Below are 15,753 nucleotides of genomic sequence, written 5' to 3' on the forward strand. Positions count from 1 at the left end.
CATGTTTGGGTTCCGAAAAAAAGTTGGAAGACCAGAACACCTACTTCCGGTTTTGCAGCGTTCGGGTTCCAAGTTGTTCGTGAACCAAGCTGTTCGAAAACCGAGGTACCACTATACTGTTTTAGTTTCAAAGTGGTCAGAGCTCTTAAAAGCTTTTCTGACATCCTGGATAGCCAGGATTAGGGCTGCTGCCTTGCAAGGTGCATCTCCTGATTCTGCCTCCCATCCTCGTTCAGGATACGGTAAGGGGCTTGATGAAGGCAGGGAAAGTTCCAGCTTTTAGCCCCCCTCCCTGCCTCCCTGTTTTCATGCCTAGGAGTCCCCTTAGTACACAGAATCCAAAACCCTTCTCTTGTCCATGGATGGTCCCATTTTGCTGCCCTGTTGAGAGGCACGGCATCAATAAGATTGCTATTAAAAGGAAATATTAGGCTGACAGAGAATAAAACTTGGTCCAACAAGATTTCCTACTCCAGTTAAAGGTCAACGTAATCTTTTCGGGTGCGTCGTATTGCTCAGACGCCGTCTGCACTGCAAATGTCTCTGCCTGGCTCTTTCTCCATGTCACTCATATAATTGTAAGCACTTCTTAATTGGATGCAGGCAGTTTCTTGCCATTTAGTAAATCGCTAATTACTATGTGTCACATGTCTGGTTGGGGAAATGATTAAAATCTTCCTTAGAAGTTTACAAAGGCATTCATTCTTTCTGTCTTCGTGGCCTTCTGCCTGCTAGACAAGGCTGAGATCCAAAAGCCTGCCTCAGAATGAGAAACGGAATAGGCCATTTAAGATTTAAATTCTTATCTGTCCAGATGTTTTGATTCTTCAGAGGATCCTCATTACAATATCCCCAAATGCTCTAGCCTGTCAGTTGCTTATGTTGATGAAACATCTGGCTCTTGCTTGCTTGGGACAGAGGGGCTACTCCAGAAAATTCAAATGCAGTTGCATCCCTGTCTGGAAAGGAAAATAGATTTCCATGCTGCAATTTCTGCATCGGGGGGATTAACAAGTAAATGGCAGCTATGAAAACCTTTAGTGCAGATGTGCAGAAGTGATACTGCCGTGTGTTTCCATTGGCCACTGAGGCAGAGGTGATCTACACGGCCCCTTTCCAGAAATAGGGGTTAGGCTTCAAAGACTTGTAAGTGGGAGAAGAAATTATTATTATTATTATTATTATTATTATTATTATTATTAATACATATATACATATATAACCCGCCCATCTGGCTGGGTTTCCCCAGCCACTCTGGGCAGCTTCCAACAAGAGATTAAAAATCCATTAAAACATCAGTCATTAAAAACTTCCCTAAACAGGGCTGCCTTCAGATGTCTTCTAAATATCAGATAGTTGTTTATTTCTTTGACATCTGATGGGAGTGCGTTCCACAGGGCGGGCGCCACCACCAAGAAGGCCCTCTGCCTGGTTCCCTGCAACCTCACTTCTCGCAGGGAGGGGAAATAGAGAGAGAGAGAAATAGTTGCTGGCACTGATCAGTTAATGTTTGTCCAAGACCTCAAACTTGGCGCTCCTAGCCAGCTAGCAGCTGTACCCTCCATACGGCACCAGCTGCAGCTGCCTCACGGGATGCCACCGCAAACTGCCCTGCTGCCAAATCAGGCCATGGGTCCGTCTACTCCAATATGGTCACTTCTGATTGACAGCTGTACTCCAGGTGTTCAGGCATGAGTCTTCCCAGTCCTTCCTGGAGATCCTCTGGATTGAAATGCGCATCCTTTGCATGCAAGGCATCAATTGCACCACTGAGCTGTGGCACATTCCCTTGCTAGCCTCTACCCCTGCTTTGTGCCTTTAAGTGAGGACATTGAGTTCCCAGCAGTGGTCCCCTTTTTGCTGTTACTTCCTAGTGCTCAACATCACCGGCGCACAATATGCGCCTTCTTACCAGGGGCTGCTCAGAAAACAGCCGCCACAAAATCCTTCCTAGTCCATTTCCCCTTCTGTAATTGGGCAGGAGTGACTGTTCTTAGGAAAGATCAGCAGAATGCAGCAGGAGACAGAATCAGAATTCAAAATGACCTTACACATTGGAGACCAGGGCCCAAGCTAACGAAACTAATTTCAATAGGGACAAACGTCAGGTTCTGCGCTTAGGCAGGAAGAACCAGGTGCACGAATATAGGATGGGGGACACCTGGCTTTCCAGTAGTACATTTGAAAAGGATCTAGGGGTCTTGGTGGACCACAAGCTGAAGATGATGCAGCTATTCTAGGCTTCATCAACAGAAGTCTAGGGTCCAGACCAAGGGAAGTCATAGTCCCGCTCTGTTCTGCCTTGGTCAGACCACACCTGGAGTTCTGTGTCCAGTTCTGGGTGCCACAATTTAAGAAGCATATTGACAAGCTGGAATGTGTGCAGAGGAGGGTGACCAAGATAATCAAGGGTTTGGAAACCAAGCCTTATAAGGAATGGTTGAAGGAGCTGGGCATGTTTATTCTGGAAAAGATATGAGGAGAAATGAGTCATCTCAAGGGCTGTCACATGGAAGATGGAGCAATCTTGTTTTCTCCTCTGGAGGGTCGGACTTGAACCCATGACTTCACATTACAAGAAAGGAGATTCCGACTCAACATTCGAAAGAACTTTCTGACAGCCAGAGCTGTTTGACGGTGAAATGATCTCCCATGGGAGGTTGTGGGCTCTCCTTTCATGGAGGTTTTGAAGCAGAGGTTGGATGGCCCTTGGTCAGGGATGCTTGAGCTGAGATTCCTGCATTGCAGGGGGTTGGACTAGATGACCGTTGGGTCCCTTCCAGCTCTCAGATTCTCGGATTCTCTTGGCAGCCTGAAGGCATTGAGCAGAGATGGGAACAGGCGGCATTGTCCCACCGTTAAGCAATTTGTGAATATTGTACATGCAACAGGGTGGGGGCTGAGTGGCGCATACGACCCGTCTGTTGTGTTGCGTGCGCATCGTTTGAATTGCAATCCACGAATGTGGAAAATGACATTGCACACAGACTAAAACAAATCCACAAATTTACGCGCCTGCCTCTCTGTTTTTTCCTTTATATAAGGTAGTTTCTGGTTTCTTTTAGAGCGATGCCTTTGCCTAGGAAAAAGTGAGATTTCCAAATATTTTATGCTCTTTGTAGAGCAAGGCTGGAGAATCTTCTTTCTCTGGTGAGTCACGTTCCCTCAGAGATAGCAGTCGACCGAAAGTGTAGAGAGCTGGAGCAAAATATGGCGGGGGGGGGGGGCTTCTCTCCCCAACCCCTTTGCCACTCCTTGTTTTCTCTCCTTGTCTTGCCACTTTCCCCCTCCCAACCCCCCTTTTTTAACTTTCTGTCCACTCACATGGGCTTAGGTGAAGGGCTGCACAAAATTACATTTTTGGAACAAAAGGCAGTTATAAATCTGTTTGATGATGATGATGATGATGCTCTCCACTGCTGTAATTGCAGGTCTAATTGAACCTGTGTCTTGTCCCCCTTCGCTACCTTTTTCTTTTAAAACAACATTACCAAGCAAGGAAAAAGCACTGCTTCATAAATACCCCTTCTGTCTCAAAACATCATAATCTTACAAGGCCAGTTTTATTTTACTTGGCCACTAAGCTGTCAGTCAGTTGAAAATTCAATAATGATTTACTTTTACTGCTTGGAAGGTGGGTTACGGCCGCAAGTTGCTATTTTCTCAATGGTGGAGTCTGTTTGCTCCTGTTCATAGGAGGGTAAGAAAGAAGGCAAAGGCAGTTCTTCATTTGTGACATTTTGAACACCCAGGCTGCTGTTTTAGAACAATTTCAGCTGGAATAAATTTTATTTGGAGTAACCTTTAAAAGGAAGAATGCTTCTGGTATTAACTAGTATGTTTCAGTAACGTTTAAAATTAAGACCAACAGTATGGCCTTATAAAAATTAGGAGCAAAAAATTATTGCAAGAATCCAGCAATCTGCCAGCATCTGTTAGGTTTCTTTTAGCCCTGGGTCAGCACAGTGTATGGTCACATTAAAGGTAAAGGAACCCCTGACAATTAGGTCCAGTCGTCACCGACTCTGGGGTTGCGGTGCTCATCTCGCTTTATTGGCCGAGGGAGCCGGCGTACAGCTTCCGGGTCATGTGGCCAGCATGACTAAGCCGCTTCTGACGAACCAGAGCAGCGCACAGAAACGCCGTTTACCTTCCCGCCGGAGCGGTACCTACTTATCTACTTGCACTTTGGTGTGCTTTTGAACTGCTAGGTTGGCAGGAGCAGGGACCGAGCAATGGGAGCTCACCCCGTCGCGGGGATTGAACCGCCGACCTTCTGATCGGCAAGTCATAAGCTCTGTGGTTTAACCCACAGTGCCACACGCGTCCCTTAACCATGGTTATCCCTTTGTAAAATGGGCAGGGGGCAATTTGTGATTGGCAGATGGGGGGGCAAGGGATGCGATCCCATAGGGAATCAGGAGTGTTATGGCCCTTTGAAAACTCCAGTGGTTTCCATAACTATGTTCAAAGAACTATAATCTCTTATCTTTCCCTACTTTTTGACTTGCAAGCAGAATATGGCTGCTTTTACTTTTTCAGAAAACTACATTCTAAGAAGCTTATTTATCTATTAGAAACATGCATTTCCTATTTGGGCTTCTGCTATAGATTAAATACAAGTAGGTGAGTAATTGCTACACCAGTCCTTTAAAATTGCCCAAGAGAGAATGCTAACTGGGGTGAGTTTTATTTTGAGAGTGTAATTTTAGGAATGCACTGAGGTGGCTTTCCATGCATTGCACTTCATACTCTCTTTGTCCCTTTTAGGAACCTCTGTGGGCAAACCCAAACTCCCCACGTCCCTGGGCAATGGCTCCTTGCTCCTGTCCGGTGATGAGTCTCTAGGCCAGGGCCAGCCCAATGCATTTTGCCACTTGGTGCAAACCACAAAATGGTGCCAATCGTAACCCTAACCCTGCTAGGGAATAAGAAGGGATTGAATATCTGCATCAAAAACGGGGGAGGGGAGAAGGCCAGCAGCCCCTCCCATTCACCAAGAGGCCGCTGCAGAGGCAGCGTGGCGAAGGGGTGCTGCTTAGGACATGGCAGATCAGCCGCCAAGGAGAGTGTGGCAGATTTTGCTGCAGCGGCAGCAGTAGCAAGAAATGCATTCCTTGGAGGCCAGATCTGCTGCCCCTGTGGATCCTGCCACCTGAAGCAGTTGCCTCCCCTTGCCTCAGGTGTGTATTGCTAACCCTGGCTCAGTTGCTTAAGCTCACGGACGGAAGCCATTGCGATTTCTGTGACCCGGTTTGCAGTAACCCTGGTACAGCTGCACATCTGTGTTTGAGGTTGATCAAATAACATCCCAGAAAGGCTGAAAGGTTTATTTTGGTTGATTTGTTGAATTTACATACCGCCCTATACCTGGAGGTCTCAGGGTGGTTCACAGTTCCCTGCTGTCTGCTTTTTCTGTAATGTGGGAATGAGACGTGAAATCGCCCCAGCTTTCCATTGGTTGATTCTTTGCTGTTGGGATATTGGCTTCGTTTCCTCCCATCCATACAGATAACATGAAGGAGAACACCCTGGACTTTTTCACGGTGCAGAGGTTGTCCTGGTCAGGACCAGTGCTTTGGACATGCCCTGGGAGAGATGTTCCTCCGAGGTGGGCAGCCTTTGGAAAATACCGCAAGGAGTAGATCTTCTTCCTAGCGCAGTGGTGGCGAACCTATGGCATGCGGGCCAATTTGAACTGTATTTGTTTCCCTTCAGTGGTGATTTTCTTGAGGATGAGATTTCACCCCTCCCATATCCAAGAATCTGCTGGTGTTCTCTGCTGATTCTCCAGAGAGGAGGGGGCGGTTTCTGCTCTCTACTTATTCCGCTCCAGCCTCACATCAGTGAGAGAGAGAGAGACTGAGTATTAGAGAGAGATCGTGTGTATAGATAAGGTTGCTGCTAAGAGCAGCTGCAGACACTCAGTGCAGTTCAGCATTTTCGCTTAGACCTCATTTAGCTCTGTACATAGTTGTGTATTATAGTTGTAGATAGACTAAAAGAAGATATTCTACAGAGCTGCTCTCAGAGTCGTTTATGCTCTGCTATACTCTGCTGTGCGACGACTGTCTTCTTATTGGAGTGAATCCGGTGCTCACAACTCTAAGCTGTGAGTCCACAGCACTTTGACCTGTTCCTGTGCAGAAGGTGGTCTCTGGAAGTGCTCCCCAGCTCGCCTAGCCCAGTCGGGGCTGAAGTGTATGAGTCCAGTTGGTGGCACTGGCTCAAGGGCGATGCTGACAAAAATGAGAGTAGCCCTAAAAAATTTTTTAGAATAAAAGCACTGATTTATACCATAAAATTATGTATCAGTGGAAAGATAATTTAATGAAGAATATAATGCAGTAACTTTTATGAAGGATTATTTATTACAACAGGGACGCGGGTGGCGCTGTGGGTAAAAGCCTCAGCGCCTAGGGCTTGCCGATCGAAAGGTCGGCGGTTCGAATCCCCGCGGCGGGGTGCGCTCCCGTTGTTCGGTCCCAGCGCCTGCCAACCTAGCAGTTCGAAAGCACCCCCGGGTGCAAGTAGATAAATAGGGACCGCTTACTAACAGGAAGGTAAACGGCGTTTCCATGTGCGGCTCTGGCTCGCCAGAGCAGCGATGTCACGCTGGCCACGTGACCCGGAAGTGTCTGCAGACAGCGCTGGCCCTCGGCCTCTTAAGTGAGATGGGCGCACAACCCCAGAGTCTGTCAAGACTGGCCCGTACGGGCAGGGGTACCTTTACCTTTATTTATTACAACAGCAGTCATAAAGAAGAAATGTGAAACAGACAGAAAAAATGAGATATACAGGTTAAATTGCCGTGTTGGCACTTCGCGATAAATACCGTATTTTTCGCTCCATAAGGCGCACCTGGCCATAAGGCACACCTACTTTGGGGGGGGGAATTCAAGGGAAAAAAATATGCGGCTCTTGGGGGCTTTTGCGGGAGGTGGGGGAAGTGAGAGAGCCTCGCTCTGTTCCACCCCCCACCTCCTGCAAAAGCCAGGGATAGCCGCGCGAAGCCTCCCCAGGCCAGCGGGATGAAGGCTCCACGCTGCCCTGCAGAGGCTTCGCGGGCTACCCCAGAGCTGCTCAGGAGCTTGTGGGGCTGGCGATGGGGGGAAGCCTGGCTTTCCCCCACCGCCAGCCCCAAAGAGCAGGTTGGGGAGCAGCGGAAAGGCGTTGCGCAGCTTTCCCGCTGCTCCCAGAGCTTGTGGGGCTGACGGTGAGGGATGCCCGGCTTCCCCCCAGCCCCAAAGAGCTTGTCGGGGCTGGTGGGGGAAGCCCGGGTTCCCTCCCCCCAGCCCCAGGGACCACACATTCGCCCCATAAGACGCACAGACATTTCCCCTTAGATTTTAAGAGGGGGAAAGTGCGTCTTATGGAGCGAAAAATACGGTAAGTGGGCTTTGGCTTGCAGTTTTGGCACTCAGTCTCTAAAAGGTTCACCACCACTTTTCTAGAGCTTGAAACGTCCTTGGTCGTCTTCCAAACACACTTGCCTTTCCCCCCATCCTTTTAAATTCCACGACCTCCTTGGATTAATTCTGGGCAAAATGTTCAGCTGGTAAGGAAATGCGGCTTAAGACGAGTGTCTTCGGCAGCTGAGATGGGAACAAGCCTTTTGCTTCTCCCGTGGAAGCTCAAGTAGACCATTTCACCCCAAACTAGAAAATTATGCTTTTTCAGGATATTAAACCAACCTCAGAACCGTGTTTTAGTACTGTGGCTTGTTCCAAAGTTCGTTTCCCCAGTTTCCCAGTTCAGACAACACAGAAAACAATGGCAAATTGGAGAGTTCCCAGTTTGCTTGCATTTGTGGACAAAGGACCTGTTCGTATCTTGTCCCCAAACTTCATCCCAACCCCCTTTTGCAACCAAATTGTGCTGCTGGTATAAAATCTCTTTTTTCCTTTTTTTTATTGTGGAGTAATAGGCGCTAAGTTGATTAATATAGGGTCGTATGAGCATTAAACTCTGCAATTTCAGTTTTTTCGGGTGTGGAAGTTATTGGTGGTTTTGAGTGCTCAGACTGTGTTTTGTGTGGGTGTTTGTAAATAAAGATGTGTTTAAATTTGTTTGCGGACCAAAGCCAAGGTTTGTAGGGAATCAAAGCTAATCATGTTTTGTATCCATTGTCTTTTGTGACCAGAGACCCCCCCCCCAAAGATATTTCAGTTCCAGAGGCCAAAAATCAAAATGACCCTGAGGAATAAAATTAGACAAAGTTCTTGGGAGCCCTACTTGTTGAATAATCATTCTCTAAGCAACATAATATATGAAATTATCACGTGACTAAGAATGGCAATGCTCGGTTGTATTTTGGCTTTTTAAAAAAGTGAACTTGACTTCTGTAACAAATATGCCATTAATAAATTCAAGTTAGGCTTGACCTGCTATAACTGGATTGTGTAGCTGGTACTGAAAATCTTTGATCTGATTAAAATAGTGTTAATTTGCATGGATTGTCAATAGAATGCAGAATACCAGTTTCTAGCATTAAGAGGTTAAATTTAAATTATTGGGAAGTCGTCACAAAAGAATGGTCAGTATCCATATGCTACCCACAAATTTATAGAACTCATAAATTCTAATATGCATATATCTGCTGGGTGAAAATGATATCATTTTTATTCAGATCCCTTTTGAAATCTTGCTAGCCATCAGCAAATCCAAGCAGCCTTTTAGGTGTGGCACCTGAGAGCATGAGAGGGTGGCAGTGGGATTTGGGTATGTGGTATTTTGCGGGATGCACATGCTAAAAACAGAAATATTCCGTTCCTTACGCTTTTGTCTCAAAGGCATGTTAAATCAGGAAGATTTTCGAAGTGCTGCTGTTTTTAGCAATCCCTGCACCTCCAAATTTGAGAGAACAATGAAGCATCTTTGTGTGTGTGGTGCAGCTTTAAAACGCACGCCTCTCTATTTTGCTTTTTTTAAAAAAAAGCGTGTGTTTATATCCCTTGGATTTTAAAAATATATTAATGTACTGTAATTAAAAAGCTTCCGGGAAACTGCCCTCCCCCCCCCCCTTCCAAAGAAAATAATAATAATAATTCCTGATTTGAGTTCCTGGAATAATAAGGGGGAAATATGATAAGTACTTGTCAATATTAAATCAGGCTGGAGGAAGGAGGCTGCAGGCCTTGTGGAAGGTAGAATGAAACAGCAGAATTGAGCCCCTACAACCCTCTCAGGATTGCATTTTCCGTAAAATAAAATTACTTGTGTATGAAAACATAGCCTTTCCCGGGCTCTCTTTTCCCCCCTGATCAGCTGATGAAGAGACTAGCAGCTCGCTGCTTTGCTGGCTTGTTAATTTTATCCCCACTAACTGTGATTTCCGATAGCCGGCCTGCTGCTGATAGTGGTAAGGTAAATATCCTTTTTCCTTGCTGTCGTGGAGATTCAGTCGAGCGGCATCCCGGGCATGCCTAGGTGTGCGCCGCATCCCAGGCCGGTGTGTGTTGCTGCTGCGTTTTCCGTGCACAAACGAGGGATTAAGGGGAGCAATGGCATTAACTGTTGACAGCCTTGCATGCTGCATTTACGATGAGCCTCCGAGATTTGCAGAACAGTTTCCTTTGCTTAAATCTCCGCTAGCTGCTGGTATGTGTGCACCGGGGTGTCCTGCTTGAGCCAAATGAATATTCATGAATTTGTGTGCAGATAATTCTTTTTTCCCCTTCTTCTTCTTCTTCTTTTTCTGCTCCTTCCTTCCTTCCTTCTTCCTTCCTCCTCCTCCTCCTCCTAACTCATCCGATCTCCAGCTCCTTCTCCGAACGCAGTGGAAGCAGGGTGGAAATTGTCTTTTGATGATTCAGGCCTGGCATCCAGGCACTCCCTCTGGATTGTGTGTGCATTCATGTTCGTCTGTGGATTTCCACATTGCAGGATGAATAGGAAGCAGGTTGTTCTGCGTCTCTGACATGCCCGCCTGCTTTGTGTGGTGCACCAGGTTTTGTGCACAAAACGTTTGGCGAGAGAGACGTTGCGCCCAAGTGAAAGAAATTGTGCCTGGGCTGCAATCACTCTTTGTGTATTGATTGTTGCACTCACATGTTCATAAATATTAGCCATGTTTGGTGCTGTGGAAAAATGAAGGTAATTGCCTGATGATTAGAGCTCTTTCAGCTCTGAGAAAAAGGATTGATTATCATGTGCATGTATTGCAGGGAGCACAGGAAAGCAACAGGGACAATGTCAACATTGGTGTTTTGAGAAAGCCTTCAGCACAAAAACGGAGGTGATTTATTTTTAAAAATCAGGATTTTTTTTCTTTCTTTCTTCCCTCTAATATCTTTGTCATTTTCATGTCCTGGAAGACTAAACCGTCCCACATCTCTGGGCTTTTTCTTCTGTTTTCTTAAACCAAAGAAAGTTCAGCTTCTGTGATTGTCACACATGGATTTCTTAGACAGTGTGGACAGATTTCCTTTAAAACAGGTTTGTTTTTGTAGCAATTTCCACCCTCTCACTGCATAGTGCTGCTGCCTGAGGTTCACAGCACACATTTGCAGGTAAATTTTAAACTAGTGAATGTTGTTTGATTTGTGTTTGCGTGGTGTCATTTTCCTCACCCCACAGTGCCAATATTCTTTGCTGCACAACAATGCATTGTCCAATACTTATGCATTGTCAGTGGTCAAGACCTTAGCTGAATATTGCATTTGTGGCATTTTAGGTGTGTAATTTGAACTGATTTGAAAATCCTGTTTGAAAATTTCTAATTGAAAGAATCTGGCTTGTTACTTCTTTGTTCAGAAAGGGAAATTCATATAATGTATGCGGGTGAATGTGTTTTGAAGAGAATTCCCCGCCCTTTTTAATGATTGCTTTGTCTATAAATATGTATTGAAAATGATGTATGAATGTACATATTAAAATATATTGATCATTCATTGAGTGTGCATGCAGACAGTTGGAACTTCAATGGCCTTTGTTGGGGTGTGGCCTTAACGCTCTACAGTTGAATGGATTACTCCGACAAAATTGTTACTTTGGTTTTACGTTTAGCGCCGCTGATTTCCCCTAATATTTATATTTGGACTTCTGCTTCTGGATTGATTCGTTTTATCCTTCAGAATTGTCTGCACCTTGCAGAGATTATAATATATATAGCATCCATTGGCGTCTTCGATTTTGCAAATAATTTTTTCTACTTTCCTAATTAAGGCAATCGAAGACGGCAACTTGGAGGAAATGGAAGAAGAAGTTCGGCTTAAGAAACGGAAAAGGAGGAGAAATGTAGACAAAGATTCGGGCAAAGAGGATGGAGAGAAGGCGAAAAAAAGGAGAGGAAGGCCGCCAGCGGAGAAATTGTCACCTAACCCTCCTAAGCTGACGAAGCAGATGAATGCCATCATTGATACTGTTATCAATTACAAAGACAGGTGAGCTCATATTTACCCACGTCAGTTCCTTGTTTTCTTTGTAAAGACTTACTTGCTCGGAAATAGGTGTATTTTATACACACACATGTATTATTCTTATGTGTCAGTGTTAAATGCATCATTTATTGAACTATTTCATGCCACTTTTCAGGGCAGAAAAGCTCTCCCATGGCAGCGAACCAACAAAACCGCCATGTTTTAAAAGTAGGATATAAATGTAAAATAGTAACATAAAAAAACACAGTTCCTCCACACATCTATTCAGCGCTTTCACAGCATCCCAGGGTCTAGGAGAGGAAATGAACAGCCTGTCATCTGATTCCACCTTGCCCAAACCTCCAAATTCCTTCTCAGCAGCTTCATGTAGTATTTAAAAAGCGCTGGGGACAAGATGGAACCCAGAAGCCATGGAGCAGAACCGGTGTTCGAAACTCCCCTTGTTCCAGGCGCATTTTGCGGCGGGGAATTTCATTCAAAGTGAGCAGCTTCTGAGCTCTGGGTGCAATCCTGCACCTAAGATTTCAGATTGAAACTGCAGAGTGGAAGGAAAGGAGGAGCTTTTTCTGCCTCCCCACTTCCAGCTACTCTCTGAAGACTGGAGAAGAGACCCTCTTCAGAATATTAGGTAGGTGGGCAGGGGAAGGACCAGAACGTGTGAACAATGAAAATGAACATGATATTTTAGCTGCAGTTCATTCATTTTCAGCTTTGTATTCTTGTTACAAAAAAGTGTGCCTAGACATTTCGTTGTTACGCCCATAACCTGGTTTAAGGTGCCCTTGAGCTCCTAGCTTTCCTATCTCAGTTTCTAGCCCTGAGCAGAGCAGGGGTGTTCCAGCATCACCTTCTGGCTCCATCCCTCCCAAGAGGATGGCAGAAATAATAGTATATTTTCAATAGAAACTAGGGGCAGTATAGAATTACTCTCCTTCTTGCACAGAGTGATTATTATTATTTTATTTATTTATTTATTTATCTATCTATTTATTTACTGAATTTATATAATGCCCTATACCTGGAGGTCTCGGGGCGGTTCACAGAACAAAATCAAAATATAAAACCACAAAATATATAATCAAAATAAAATCAACAACCCAATACCCGCCCTCTCTCAAAAACCCACATTTTAAAAGGGCATAGGATGTCAATCAAATCAACCAAAGGCCTGGTTTAAAAGGAACGAACTTCCCTGGGGAGAGCATTCCACAGATAGGGAGCCACCACAGAGAAGGCCCTGTTCTGGTGTTGCCACCCTCTGGACCTCTCCAGGAGGAGGCACCCAAAGGAGGGCCTCAGAAGATGATCTCAGGGTCTGGGTAGGTTCAGATGGAAAAAGGTGGTCCTTAAGGTATTGCGGTCCTGAGCCTAGATGGGAAAATGCATTAGGTAGTGAGGATAGGAGTTGGGTTTGACAGTTAGGGGTGCCATTCACAACATCTACAGGGTCTTCAATATCTTGGGGAAAGCTCCCATTCATTTGACAAACCATGTCATCTACTCCAGCAAGATATTTTAGTAGTGCAGTTTCAGAAAGATTTTTAAAAAGAGATATTGGCAGTGCTGAAGATGGTATCTCCAATTTCTGTTATTCTGACATTACAATCCAATGCATGTTTAGCCAGAGTGGTTTATATCCAGGGAAGCGGATCTGATAAGTGCCACTTACAGGACAAAGGTTCCTCACAGCTTTGTTTGCAAAAGTATCGGTTTCTGGCTAAAATACATTCCTGGAGCATAACTATTCTTTAGTTCTCTGGGGTGGAGAGCAGTGTGACATTCAGCATCCATTGCATCTAGTAAAAAGAAAGTGTTTTGAATATCCTTAAACATGTTTGAGGTATTTAGTATTTATATTAAAAAAGTAAGTCATTGCTTTACCTACTTCTTCCACTTCCAAAATACTTCTTCCTAGGAGTCTACACACTTCCTGTTCCTGTTCCTTTTCTTTATGCAGTGCAAATGACAAGGATAATGCCTTTTAAAGACATGAAGTTGTCTCTCTTCGACGTTAGTATCAAGGCAGAATTCGCTTCTGCATGGTAACTCAAACTTGCCAAGTTTCATGAGGCTCACACACAGTTTAACGTTTCTAAAGATTGCCGGTACTAAAACTAGGACCTTTTAAAAGCAGAAACCCAGTTTTCTCTTGTGTAGGATAATGTGTTCCAGATTTGGTGTTCAGATCTTGGCTGCATGGAGACGCCATGCTAAACTTCCCACGGGCTCAGCCATGGTGGCCGTGAGGCAGAGATGGGATGCTTTCAATCCTGGTTTCAATGTATCGCAGCAGAGCTGGCCCAATACACTTCGTGGCTTGAGTCAAAACAAAAAATGGCGCTCCTCCAGCATCTCTCCATCGCCTGAGGGGACTGGGAATGGCCGAGGGAAGCCCTGGCACACTGAAGGGGGCAGTGGCAGCCCCACTCTTCCCAGGTAGCGGGGGGCAAGCATTCCGAGCTCCTGGGGGGCTGGATTTGCCCCCCTCCCAGCCGTCGCCCAACTGCCTCCCCAAGCAAGATGGGCAGACCAGCCCTGGACCACTGTATCAGGTGCTGTCCAAACCTTAAACTGTGGTTTATCTTTACTACAGCTTGTTGAAATGTTTAAGGTAGGCATGTCCAAAGTCCGTTTCGGGGGGCCTAATCCGGCCCGCCGGTCGGTTTAATCCAGTCCCTGTGGCAGTTTATTTCCTGGGGTAAAATCCTAAGAAAACCTCAACAGCTTCAATCCTAAAAAAAAACACCGCAACAACTTCAGTCCTAAAAAAAAGGTTAACAACTTTGGTTGGCCATTTGGTCGGCCCTCGTGGCCCTTCAATTCATCAAATCTGGCCCTCTTTCAAAAAGGTTTGGAAACCACTGGTTTAAGGAAATTTGTACTGAAGAACAGCTCAGCTTTTTGGATTCAGATGGCATGTCAAGTTGTAGTTAATCAAAAATTGAAGCAAAGGCTTCTCAGCTCTTTCGCATGGCCACAGCACAGAGAAGAAGAAGAGTTTAGATTTGATATCCCGCTTTATCACCACCTGAAGGAGTCTCAAAGCGACTAACAATCCCTTTTTCCCTTCCAACCCCACCACAAACACTCTGTGAGGTGAGTGAGGCTGAGAGACTTCAGAGAAGTGTGACTAGCCCAAGGTCACCCAGCAGCTGCATGTGGAGGAGCGGGGGAGTGAACCCGGTTCACCAGATTATGAGTCCACAGCTCTTAACCACTACACCACAATGGCTCCCTGGGATGAGAGCCTGGGAGGATGAGAGGCTAATTTTCATCACTTTGGTTTATCGCAGGGTTTCCCAAACGTGGGTCTTCCCCTGTTTGGGGACTACAACTCCCATCATCCCTGACTGCTGGTCCTGCTAGCTAGGGATGATGGGAGTTGTAGTTCAAAAACAGCTGGAGACCCAAGTTTGGGAAACCCTGGTTTACTGAGCCACATACTGGTTCAGTGACATCTTGGAAGAACAGTCTGTTGCTTAAATATTTTCTTAAGCCTGCCTAGATAGCACATTTTTTATATGGATGGTATGGACAGTTTTGCAACCATAACATGAAAACGTTAGTAAACTCTGCATATAGATGACCCAGTGTTTCCTAGAATTTGTGGGGGTTTGTGCTTAATATACTATGCGTTAGTTTTTTTACCATTGCAATCTTTCAGGTTTTCCCCCTAAAGAAATCAGAATATTCCAATTTTTATGTGTAAGGTGGGAAACATAAAATTTGTATTCAAAATCCCTTTTGCCCGACATAAGCAGACCATCAGAAATATTTTGGATTTTGCATATAGCCTACATTGGTGTGTGATCCAAGTTTATCTTAAACCGACTTGCAGAATATCCTGCCTAACTTCTGTGTTCCTTGCTGTGATTAATTTGTTAATGAATTTATTTATCCCCCTTGGAAGTAATGTAGAAGTTTATTCCTTTAGAAAGGGTTCAGTGATACGTATCTGCATTGTACAACTTGTCAAAGTCAAGTAAGAGCGGCTGGATTGTGAATATGAGCCCCTTAATGAGAGAGATGAGTGATTTGAGAAATAGCACACAAATAGTGTCCCCTTGTGGCTTTGTGCATATTGAAAATCTGATCCTGTTATCTGGTCCCCAGACAGAGCATCAAAACAGATAACTTCTTAAGGGGAGCTCATTGGAAGATGTAATTCATAACTCGGCAACGCTTGAGGTTATTTTGAAGGTTCAAAACAAAAACCTGTTCGGTAAAGCTTTTGTAAAAATCGGCTGTTGTGAAGAAAAAACATGTTGCATCTTTTTTTCCAGTGTTGGCGTCATGTCGGTTGATGACAACTTTAAGCTATGTGCTGTCCACAACAGGGGTCGTCAACCTGGTCCCTACCACCCACTAGTGG

The 15,753-nt window shown here is 45.1% G+C and overlaps 1 protein-coding gene across 6 annotated transcripts in view; it reads left to right on the forward strand.

The window, feature by feature from the left end:
- Positions 1 to 15,753, forward strand: part of SMARCA2 (SWI/SNF related, matrix associated, actin dependent regulator of chromatin, subfamily a, member 2) — a 129,150-nt gene that overhangs the window by 86,804 nt on the left and 26,593 nt on the right. For 4 of the 6 annotated variants that reach the window (XM_053371157.1, XM_053371158.1, XM_053371160.1 and 1 more), the window contains one exon: positions 11,167 to 11,384. In XM_053371157.1, coding sequence (XP_053227132.1) covers positions 11,167 to 11,384 — 218 coding nt within the window. Of the gene's footprint in view, positions 1 to 9,250; positions 9,367 to 10,071; positions 10,096 to 11,166; positions 11,385 to 15,753 lie in introns of those variants that run through there. The other 2 variants (XM_053371161.1, XM_053371162.1) reach the window with 2 other exon arrangements.

Source organism: Podarcis raffonei, chromosome 17, assembly GCF_027172205.1.
Source record: "Podarcis raffonei isolate rPodRaf1 chromosome 17, rPodRaf1.pri, whole genome shotgun sequence".
Taxonomy (NCBI): Eukaryota; Metazoa; Chordata; class Lepidosauria; order Squamata; family Lacertidae; genus Podarcis; species Podarcis raffonei.